Below are 12262 nucleotides of genomic sequence, written 5' to 3'. Positions count from 1 at the left end.
TTATTTACTGTCCTGACTGTAGAGTTTTTAAAAAAATACTTGTAGCCAGATTTTGTTAATTTTCATGGTTTCCTCCTTTCTGTTAAAATTGTCAACATGCTTGTGGATTTCAATGGTTTCTCTGTGTAGTCTGACATGGTGGTTGTTAGAGTGGTCCAGCATTTCTATGTTTTCAAATAATATGCTGTGTTCATCAAGAGCTCTGCTATGGCTGACTTCTCTGAGTTAGTCTACAGTGCCTCTTATGTTCCTTGATTCATGTCTGGGCAATGCTGCTACGTTTGTGGGTCCCTATGTAGACTTGTCCATAGCTACATGGTATACGCTAGACTCCTGCAGAGGTGAGAGGATCCATCTTGTCCTTTGCTGAATGTAGCATTTGTTGGATTTTCTTAGTGGGTCTGTAGTTAATTTGTAGGTTGTGTTTCTTCATCAGCTCCCCTATGCGGTCAGTGGTGTACCGTGATTTATGGTAAGAACACTTTTCCTCTGAGTGGAACTTTGCCTTTAGACAAAGCTGAAAGGCCATTCAGTGCTAATCAAGCTGGCCAATTACAACATTCACACTTGCCTCAAGCAGACAAGAGTTCTTTCTCCCACTTTGGACATTTCACAGATATATAAACCTCACTTGCCTAGTTTCCAACAGACCATACAACCTCTGAGGATGCCTGCCATCGATGTGGGTGAAACATCAGGAGAAAACGCCCATATAGCCCGGAAAACTCACAGCAACCCATTCATGTCAAGTTTCTTTTCAAACCTTGCCCTCCGCTGAATTCCCTTTGCTCAGGCTAATGTTTTTTGGGTTTTTTTTTTTTTGCATGGACCAGATCCTTGTTGTATTCTTATCCCCTTTATAATAAGACCTGATCCTGTCCCCTGTTCTTTGCCTCCCCTTTCTTTCTACAAACTGAGGATAACTACTTGTGGCTTTCTGTAGCTGAATGCCAGTGCTGAGCTGCGTCTTGTCTTTCCCTTCCACCAAGCTGAAGAGGGTGAAGGTGTAGTTGGTGCTTGGAGTGAGCCCACGTAAAACAGCTTCCTTGGAAGTTTTGCTAAGACAAGTCAGATGTTCCTTAGAGTCCTTCCTCTTCGACTTCAGTTGGTAGCCACTGAAAGGCGGACTTGGGGCCACCCAGGTGAACATGGCTGCTGTCTGGTTAATGTTTTGGATGCTGAAATCAGTTGGAGGGGATGGAACTGAAAGAAAAGTATTAGAAGAAACAGATTACAGAGATCGAGCTGCAATATTGGAACTCCAAAAAATCTCTGTCCCAGTCTAATTACACTATGTAACAAAAATGTTCTGTTCCTGGATTGAAAGTGTTATTTCCTGTTTAATTGTGCAGTATTCCCTTTGAAAGTAGTTCATATATTCCAGAAACTTCGTTTTTGTGGCTGCCACAAACTATGTTGGATTGGTTGAGACTCTATGAAATATTCATTGATAAACAATAGCCAAAATGTGTTGCAGGATAACCCACAAAAATAATGTTTTTGCAGTTTAATAAACCTTTTACAGCATTTTATGATAGAACGAATTAGAAAATGACATTTATAACCCAGGAACAAAAATAATGTTACATAGATTTATAAGACATGTTTGCTGTGGTGGACGCTGGGGTTATGAAATTTTCTTCAACTGTGGTTGGTTTTATGAAGGCTTTAAAAACATACCAATCCTCAGCTTTTAATTAGAACGTTTTTAAGGGTATTATTCCAGTTTCAAATATCTACTAGAATAAACCCACTGAGTCCATGAGAAATTGGAAAGTCAGCAGTTATGTATGTCCCATTGATTCAGTGGGTTTATTTTAGTTGGGACTAATAATCAGAATCTGACCCTTGTAGCAACTACTATCAAATATTTGAAGCAGTATTTTGATATCATTTATCAATGTTGTCGTGTGGTTATGGTGACTCTATGGCAAACCTGTCACAGGGTCTGCTGGAGCTGCAGATATTTAACTTGCCCAGGGACACCTGTAAATTTTCATGGCCAAATGGGGATTTGAACCCTGTCTCCAGAATCACAATCCAAGGCTCAAACCACAACACCTTCCTACCTTCTTATTATTATTTAATTATTCTGTAATTGTATTTCTATCCCAACTTTGCCCCAGTGGGATTTCATTCAATGAGCTTAACTTATTTCACAATCCTGCAAGGTCTTCCAGAAAGTTTCATGGCTTAATGCAAGATTAGAGCCCAGATCCCCTCAGCCTCAGTCCAGTATTGACCAAGACATCATGGCACTTTTTCACATTACAGAATAATAGTGGTATAGTTCAATTTGAACTCACATGGTGCATCCTGAGGAACCCTGGGTGTGTACTTTAGGGAGAAGCGTCTAGAATTCACAACCAAAAAACTCACCAAACTATAAATCCCAGAATTCTCTAGTACGCAGCTGTAGCATTTAAAAGTGGGATTGTAGTGCTATAGTTGCATAGTTTGGAAGTCTCCAGATCACATCTTTGGGTCTGCCCTCTTTCCCCATTTATTACCAGTTTGTGACTGGTCTCAAATCCTACTCAGCAAGCTTCAAGTCTGAATTGAAATTTGAACACAGTGTCTACTCCTCCTAACTGTAAAGTTTGAACTGCAGCCATGTTCTCACTTCTCCTAACAATTGCACTCACATGTCAAAATCCATGTTGTATTTTTTTCGCTCTCAAAACCATTGATCTCTGAAGTCACATTCACTGAGTACAGGCGTCCTGGTAGGAGATTCTGGATGGTATAACTGTAGTCTGTAGTGCAATTATTTCGCTGTGGCTCTTTCTCATCTTCAGGCAACCAGCTCAGGCAGTACCTATAGTTTGCATATTGGTTTTCAGGAAGATTTTCAGGAGGATTCCAGGAAAAGGAGAAACTGTTGTTGCTGTACTCAATCACCGTTATATTCTTTGGGCTGCTTGGAACTGGGAAAGAGTTAAGAGTTAAATCAGAGTTTGGACATTTACTATGCACAGATAATGTCCATTGGGTTGTTAAGTTGCTGATAAAATAAATAATGGAAAAAAACAATTGAAAGATCATATGTTTAAAACATAGGTGTTATCATAAAGAAAGAATTCAAGATTCAGCTGTATGCTGATGTGCTTCAGTGAGCCTAATAAACTTCACGTTGCCAGTAGCTGCTGTCTGCCCATGGCTTGTATGGTTTGCTGAGCTCTGTGTTATCCTAAAAATGCTGAAACTGCAATATTATATGCCCAGGACCCACAAACACAAGGTATGATGACATCCAGTGCCAGTTCCTAAGAATACCCTTGTAAACAACAAACTATCTCTCGATACATTCTGCGCTGGTCACATAAATCTCAAAGAAGCATTACCATGTATGCATTTGATATTGGTCATGTGTACTTGGTCTTTGTGTAACTCTGAAGTCTGTTAAATTACTGATGTTCGGAATAAGCTTTGTCTATTTAGAACAGGGCTGTGAATAGGTTGTGAAAGCAGTACTGGGCCGAATAGTTCCTTTAGCCAAAGGTGTGAACAAAGAGTTTGACATTTACTTTGAGTAGTTTTTTGAAAGGGGAAAAAATGACAATATGGTGTACAGATGGCATTTGACACCCAAAAATGTTTTCTAAGATGTATAATGGCTGCTCTAACAACTGTTGGAAATGTGAGCACAATGCTGGGAGATTTTATCAGTTATGGTGGTTGTGCGGAAAGGCCCAGAAATATTGGACTCAGATACATTTGACACTGGAAGATATGGTTAAGATTAAACTTCAGAGTTCTGTTTGTTGGAAATGCTGGATGATCACCTAGAGATAAAATTGGGAGAAAGTTATAATATATAATAATTGCTGTAAGAATTGTATATAATCAGGTGTGGAAGGAAGCAGTTATCCCAAGGCAAGAAGAATGGCTGACAAAGATCTGTGAAATAGTAGAAATGAGCAAATTGACTGTGATCATTAAGGAAAAATCTTTGACTAACTTTAAGAAATCTCAGGACCATTTCATTAACTTTTCACAACAACAACAGGGGGCATTTCTCAACTTTAGGTGCATGTTTTTAAACAGAAGTGTTTTGAATTCTTTTGTAAAGATAGTAGGCTAATAAGGGATAATAATCATTAGAGGATCTGTAATTACAGAGTATCTGTAACTGTAATTTAGGTGTAATATGTAGTTGTGTACTTGTGGTAGTTTTATATATCAAACATATCTATTGGTGTGTTTTTTTTTTCAATAAAAGAAATCAGGAGGAAAGAGCAAATTTAATTAGCCCACAATGCCACCTGCTAGTACTGGGGAAAATATCACCGGAGGCTCCATCTGAATGATGCTGCAAGCTTACTATTACTATCAAGCTGGGTCTTCGTGGATAATTTCTAGAGACTACAGCTTCAATATGACTTCTCTGGGATTTATAATCTAGAGGACTCCACCCAAACCTCAATCTAATGTACTCCTTATTTTACATATGTATGTCAACCACCAAATTGTGGCACTCCTCCTATATGAGGAGACCATCAACTATTATCACACAACCACAAAAGCAAAACATCCTCTTGATTCCACTGGGTTTTTTTTCTTTTTCAATTGATGCAATTCAGACATCCATCCACCTGTAAGCAAGGTATGTATGTGTTTTAATGCACATGTAAGTTAACACATGTAAGTTAAAAGGAGGCCCGGTGGTGAAGTGCGTTAAAGCTCTTCGGCTTAGAAATTGAGATGAGCACCAACCCCCAGAGTCGGTCACAACCGGACTTAACATCAGAGGAAACCTTTACCTTTACCTTTAAGTTAACACATGCTTTCTATATCTGCTGGCTGGGCAACTACATCTATAATAATGGGGGCAGGGGCAGTTTTGCCATGCAAAGGTCCACCACCTGCTATAGCTCTCTACTGTTGCTCTGTTACCAAAATGCAGTGGTAAAGCCTACTGTTGAATTTCTCCAGCAAATGGAAATGTTTACCTTAAACAAGGCTTCCCCTGTTTATTGCCATAATTTAGCAGCGAACCACTGAGTTATTGCTGTGTGCCTTCAAGTAATTTAAGTTAATAGCAACTAAAGTGAACCCATCAGAGGGTTTTCTTGACAAGCTTTGTGCATGGGGATTGCCATTGCTTGCTATGACTGAGAGGATGTGACTTGCCCAAGATTACCCAGTGGGCTTCTATGGTCAGGGTTTGAAGCCTGCTCTCCAGAGACATAATCCAATGCTCAAATCACTACACTACACTAGATTTCATGAGCCATTTAAAGAGAGCCATTTTTTTAATTTCAATAGTACTTACGCAGTAGTACTTTTGGTGTGTTTTTGGGAGTTGGGATCTTGAGGCCTCTCAAACCTACTTGGAGCCTATTGGCAAGCAAAGAGTTCAAGGGAAGGATACAGGACCATGGACAGCTCCAAGTAGGCAATGTGTCCAGTCCACTCACTGGCAAAGAAAAGCATCAGGCAGGAATATGGTTCCAAGGTAGGTCAGAGGTGGAAAGCCTTAAGATACACACTTAGAGGGGTGTGTGCCAACACTGAGCATGGCAAAAGCCTAACCTGGCCTTCTAAGTATATTATCTCTAGTCTGCCATATTGAGCGTAGACTTTGGGGACTTTTTTAGGGGACTAGAACTCCCCAAAGTTCCCAATCAGCAGTACCATGGGAGTTAGAGTCCCAAAAAAGGAACCAGACGGCAATAAAAGACTTTAATGCACAAGCATAGATGTTGCCAGTGGGAAAGACTGACATCCTGATCACCTCTTCCCCATGTCTCTGTCCCATAGCACTAACCACACCTTACCTGTGGTGGCATTTATGTTCTTCCCAGGACTAGAGATGTTGTTCTTGGTGACAGCATAGATCACAATATTGTAGATAACTCCTGCTTGCAGATGTTTCACAGTGTATGGGTTTTTGGAGACAACTGTGCAGTTGAGGATGCAAATCTTGTATCTGTAGGTATTAACTTGACAGTCTTCAGGTGGGGTCCATTCAATCTTCAGAGAATCCGTGGTGCGATTCCTTATTGTGATCTTTATGACAGGTGAAGGTACTGGATTCAAAGGAAAAACCGAAATGTCAAGGAGCAGATCTACCAGCAGCTGTTGATTTAGGATTGCAAATGTGATGACAAAATGTGGGCGATTTGTTCCAGCCAGCAGCAGCTGGATTTTACAAAGTCAATGGGATGGCGAATCCACTGTGGGCTTTAGTCTAAACTTTAAAACTGTTGTACAAGATGCTAAACTGGACAGTGGGAACTCTGTATCCAAGGATTCAACTATCCATAGTTTGAAAATGTTTGTTTTTTAATTCCAAAAGCAATCTTGTCATTTTAGACAAGGAACACAAATTTATATGCCATTATACATAATGGGAGGAGCCCCCAGTGGCACAGTGGGTTAAACTGCTGAGCTGCTGAACATGCCAGCCACATGATCTTGGAGGTGTCTACGGACAACACTGGCTCTTTGGCTTAGAAATGGAAATTAGCACCACATCCAGAGTCGGACATGAGTAGACTTAATGTCAGGGGAAAACCTTTACCTTTATCTTATATAATGGGACTTGAGCATCAATGGATTTTTGGTATCCACAGGACACCCTGGAAAGCAACCCCAGCAGCGAAGGGACTCTAAAGCTTTATTGTATGTTCCAAAATAGTGTATTTCCAGGAGCTTGGACTATGCTTTTAAGATTCAAATAAAACAAAGAGCCAATTTGCACAAACGAACTATGAGCTGACAGTAGTTCTAGCTACCTAAGGTGTATCTACTTTGTAGAATTAATACAGATCCCCATTTTAACTGTTGTGGCTCAATGCTATGGAAGCCTCCGACTTGTAGTTTGGTGAAGCACTAGCACCCTTTGGCAGAAAAGGCTAAAAATCTTAAACTACAATTTCCAGGATTCCATAGCATTGCGTCATAGCAGTTAAGAGTGTCAAGCTGCATTAATTCTGCAGTGGAGATGCAGCTTAAGATGACAGCCGTTTTACATTTCAGGGCTGTGCATAAATACTGCTTAAAAATCACATTGCATTTTTGTGAGAATTTTATGGTTGAGTTAGCCTGCCATTTGCATAGAATTTTATAGAGAAGAGAAACAGATTCGGATGCTGTTGTGTTGCTTTTTTTTTAATCGTCTGGTGTTCTCCGAACTAACGTAAGCCTGCTGAATCAATACAAATTTGTTAAGCCCACACTTGGGTCCTCTCTAATTGGAACAATATCTGGTGGCAGGATATTCTGGCCTGACTAACTGGAACAACCTTTGGTTTCAGGCTATTCTGGCCTGGCTGATTGGGAGGGTTTGGAGTCCTTCATCTGGAAGCAAGCAGAAAGCACACATGACTCATTTCTGTTTCCCCCCAGTTTACAAACGACCAAGGCTGTCATGGGAAAGTGGAGGAACGGCTCCTAGCTTGACAGTGGCTAGAAATGGTGGCCATGCATCCCTAAAGTGATGTCAAATTGCATTAATTCTACAGTATAGATCAAGCATGCGCAAACCTTGGCCCTTCAGGTGTTTTGGACTTCCACAATTCCTGGCCTCAGGCCCCTTCCTTTCCCCCCTCTGCCGCTTAAGCGGCGGAAGGGGGGAAAGGAAAGGTCCTGAAGCCAGGAATTATGGGAGTTGAAGTCCAAAACACCTGAAGTTTGTCCATGTCTGATATAGATGCCCTGGAGACTCACTTGTGGTCACGTTGATGGAGGTGTCTTGGCTACGTCTTCCATTTAGAGTTCTGTACAGGGTCATGGTATAATTTCCCCCAGGTAACAGCCCTGTGATCTTCATTGTACCATTCCTCCAGCTGTCATCAGCGACTGTGGTATGGTTGATGCTAGAGGATGCATGACAGCAATGTGCAACAATTTCCCAGTGAAGAATGATGGAACTATTGGTCCGGATGCCTAAAGCCAAATCCTTCACGGGGCTTGGATCTGTGCAGAAAAAGTGCAGCAAAGTCAGAAAATAGGTGGCACTGTGTCTCCCTGAGAACTCTAGTTCCTACTTCAGCAGAACCAACATGCCAGTGAATAAGCAGAAACTGCAGCTGAAACTAAATAGTGGGTTCCTGTGAGTTTTACGGGCGGTATGGCCATGTTCCAGAAGCATTCAAAGCCAGGCTTTGAAGCTGTAAGTCCATTCAATGCTAATCAAGGTGGCTAACAAAGGATTCCCCCAGGCAGGAAGCAGTCAGATTATGCTCTCACACCCAGGCACCTTTTAGAGCTTTAAGATGTGCTTCTTCCTTTGCCCGGGTGAACTGCGGGGGGGGGGGGGGGCTTACTTAGAAGCTCTGGAATCCCAGTAACCAAAGTGACTTCAAGTTGAACAATCAAACAAAATTTTATTTTCACAAAGTCCTTGCCAGACATGGCACAAGTAGTTAAGGTTGCAAATATAAACAGTCAACTTATGAAACCTTGCTTTTCACTTTAGTTGCTGGTTTAACTTCCTCCAAAGGTGAAGAGATACTGAGATCCTCTTTACCCTAGCCCTGAGCTGCTATCAGAAAGAGCAGGTCTATCACTATCTAAGCTCAAAGCTCGTTTTTGAGGCAAAGTAGGTAGAGCTTCTTCCAATGGCAGAGAAATCCTGAGATATGCTCTGCCCCAGTGCTGAGCTACTATTTTTAGAAAGAGCAGGTCTTTCCCTATCTATGCTCAGTACTAGTTTCAAATGCAGAAGGTCAGTACTTATGATGGCTTTGTCTGAGCTGGCCTGGCTTGGCCACACAAGCACATTTGAGTCCTTTTTTCTCCTGTGTAGAAGGCAGAAGAGGCTTCTCAAAATGGAGCCCTTTTTCCCCAGGAAAAGGGGTGGTCTCCAGAACAAAAAGATACTTTACAAGCCTATAGCAGCAAGGCTTGTAAAGTGAAAGCAGCAAAGGCCTGCATGCTGGTCGCAAACCTTTGCTAATGGTTAACTATCAGGGTGCTGCAGAATTTGCAGCAACCCTGGAAAAAAATGCTATTAAGGTGCTATTTTCTACAACTATGAGAAAATGCAAACCAAACTCCTGGGAGACAGAACACAGACCTTGAAGCTGAAAGGCTATTAAATGCTAATCAAGGTGGCCAATTAAAACATTCATACTTGCCTCAAAAAGACAAAAGTTCTTTCTCCCACCCTGGACCTTATACAGATATATAAACCCCACTTGCTTCATTTCCAACAGACCTCACAACCTCTGAGGATGCCTGCCATAGATGTGGGAGAAACGTCAGGAGAGAATGCTTCTGGAAGATGGCCATACAGAATGGAAAACTCACAGCAACCAAGTGATTCCGGCCATGAAAGCCTTTGATAACACAATATTCAGATTTTTAAAAAATAGAAGCAAAATGTATTCTATTTCCACATGTATTCTATTTCTATTTCCACAATTTATAAAAATTTGTCTTCTGCTCTGCTTCTATTATAGTTGCTAGCCTTTGCTGTGACTTACCTGTGCACGTGGAAATGGTGCAAGTAGGCAGTTGAGGAAAAATGTCCACAGACACATTGGATTGGATTTCATGGCAATGATCTGTGGTATTAATGCAGCCCAGCTCCTGTGCCTCTGTATCCCATCCACTCTGAAGTTTTGTGGCATGCGGATCAACAGATAGAGAGCACACCACAACAGTAATGTTTTCCTCGATTTCCTCAGGGTCTTTGCAGCAATCTGTGAAGGCAATGAGATGAAGATGGACAGAACAGCAGTTGGCCCCTTCCAAATTTCTTGGACCAGATCTCCCATCATTCCCAGGCTCTAGCTGTGTTGAATGGACATGATAGGAGATGGAGTTCAACATATCTGGAGAAGAATGGATTCAGATATTGGTCATCCTTGGCAATGGGCAAGCTTCCCCATCTGTACATTGCCTGGACTTAAAAGGATCTAACTAAAGCCCTTTCCACACTGCCATATAACCCAGATTATCAAAGCAGATAATCCACATTATCTGGATTTGAACTGGATTATATAAGTCTACACTACCATATAATCCAGTTCAAAGCAGATAATCTGGATTGTATATGGCAGTGAAGAAGGGGCCTCAGTCCTGGACCAATTGTATTTATTTATTATTTATTTACTACATTTATATCCCGACCTTCTCACTCCGAAGGGGACTCAGGGTGGCTTACAAATAATATGTACATAATATAATACATTAGCATAGCACAATATTAGCATTATATATTACTACTAGCTGTGCCCGGCCACGCGTTGCTGTGGCGAAGTCTGGTGGTATGGGAAATAAAGTATTGAGGAATTGGTGGTAGTTAAGGTCAAGGGTAAAGGTTTTCCCCAGACATTAAGTCCAGTCGTGTCTGACTCTGGAGGTTGGTGCTCATCTCCATTTCTAAGCCGAAGAGCCGGCGTTGTCCGTAGACTCCTCCAAAGTCATGTGGGATGACTGCATGGAGTGGCGTTACCTTCCCGCCGGAGCAGTACCTATTGATGCACTCACATTTGCATGTTTTTGAACTTCTGGGTTGGCAGAAGCTGGGGCTAACAGTGGGGGCTCTCTCCGCTCCCCCAGTTCAAACCTGTGGCCTTTCGGTCCAGAAGTTCAGCAGCTCAGCGCTTTAACACGCTGCGCCATCAGGGGATATTATTTCCTAAAGGTTGTGAATATACAATATTTCTGATTGTTTTTTTTGTTTGTTGGAGGCAAGTATGAATGCTGCAATTAGGAAAAACGATTAGGATGTAATGGCCTTGCAGCTTTAAAGCCTGGCTGTTTCCTCCCTGAGTGAATTTTTTGTTGGGAGGTGTTAGCTGGCCCTGATTGTTTCCTGTCTGGAATTCCCTTGTTTTCAGAATGGTGTTGTTTGCGATATTTTATGTGCTTCTACTGTCTGTGGCCCTGAGAAAACAGAGGATTTTCCAGACTTTGATGATAGGAATACTTTGTTGGGAGGTGTTAGCTGGCCCTGATTGTTTCCTGTGTGGAATTCCCCTGTTTATTTACTGTCCTGGTTTTAGAGATTATATTGTTCTGCATTATTCTATCCCAGTAATTATTTCATATTAAAGAAGAATCTCACTTATCCAACATTCGCTTATACAATGTTCTGGATTATCCAACGCAGTCTGCCTTTTCATAATCAATGTTTTTGTAGTCAGTGTTTTAAATTCATTGTGATATTTTAGTGGTAAATTTGTAAATACAGTACAGTAGAGTCTCACTTATCCAACATAAACGGGCCGGCAGAACGTTGGATAAGCGAATATGTTGGATAATGAGGAATTAAGGATAACCCTATTAAACATCAAATTAAGTTATGATTTTACAAATTAAGCACCAAAACATCATGTTAGACAACAAATTTGTCAGAAAAAGTAGTTCAGTACACAGTAATGCTATATAGTAATTACTGTATTTATGAATTTAGCACCAAAATATCACGATATATTGAAAGCATTGACTACAAAAATGCGTTGGATAATCCAGAACGTTGGATAAGTGAGACTCTACTGTAAATACTACATAGCATTACTGCGCATGGAACTACTTTTTCTGTCAAATTTGTTGTATAATATGATATTTTGGTGCTTAATTTGTATAACGATTACCTAATTTGATGTTTAATTGGCTTTTCCTGAATCCCTTCTTATTATCCAACATATTCACTTATCCTGCCGGCCTGTTTACGTTGGATAAGTGAGACTCTACTGTATATTTCTAATCTTATATTATCTGCTCAGAACTGGATTATATGAGGCTCCTTCTTCACAGCTGTATAAAATGCACACTGAAGCGGATTATATGGTAGTGTGGAGTCAAGATAATCCAGTGCAAAGCAGATAATATAAGATTATAAATGGGTTATATAGCTGTGTGGAAGGGCCTTGAGTCTACACTGCCATATAATCCAGTGCAAATTAGATAATCTGTGGAAGAAGCCTAAGTGAGGCCTAAATCTGCCTGTCCCCTAACTGAAACCTGGCTGTGCCTTGGTTGCTAGGCAACCAAGTGGGCAGAGATTAGCCCTCTAAACTGGCAGCAATTGGATAAAAAAATTATTGCTCTCCCTCAAATTAGGACTTTATTTTTCTTTTCTTTTTGTTGTATCAACCTTGAGGCGTGGATGATGGGTTGTGTTGTCAAATTTTGAGGTTGGGGGGCCTGTAGTTTTGTTGTTTTGTGAATTGCCGTGATGCCATCACTCTTTTATATATATAGATATTGTACTATACCACTCTGCTGTAATATTATTAGTAATATGACATGTAATATATAATTAATATTATTATATTGTATTATTATTATTATTATTATTATT

The 12262-nt window shown here is 40.8% G+C and overlaps 1 protein-coding gene across 1 annotated transcript in view; it reads right to left on the bottom strand.

The window, feature by feature from the left end:
- Positions 1–12262, bottom strand: part of ptprh (protein tyrosine phosphatase receptor type H) — a 28396-nt gene that overhangs the window by 14318 nt on the left and 1816 nt on the right. Inside the window, exons 3-7 of the mRNA XM_008118941.3 lie at positions 9435–9653; positions 7675–7923; positions 5781–6032; positions 2646–2927; positions 928–1203 (exon numbers count right to left, since the gene is read on the bottom strand). Of these exons, the coding sequence (XP_008117148.3) occupies positions 928–1203; positions 2646–2927; positions 5781–6032; positions 7675–7923; positions 9435–9653 (1278 nt within the window). The remainder of the gene's footprint in view (positions 1–927; positions 1204–2645; positions 2928–5780; positions 6033–7674; positions 7924–9434; positions 9654–12262) is intronic.

This window comes from Anolis carolinensis, chromosome 6, assembly GCF_035594765.1.
Source record: "Anolis carolinensis isolate JA03-04 chromosome 6, rAnoCar3.1.pri, whole genome shotgun sequence".
In the NCBI taxonomy this organism is placed as follows: Eukaryota; Metazoa; Chordata; class Lepidosauria; order Squamata; family Dactyloidae; genus Anolis; species Anolis carolinensis.
This window is presented reverse-complemented; position numbering and strand designations above follow the sequence as displayed.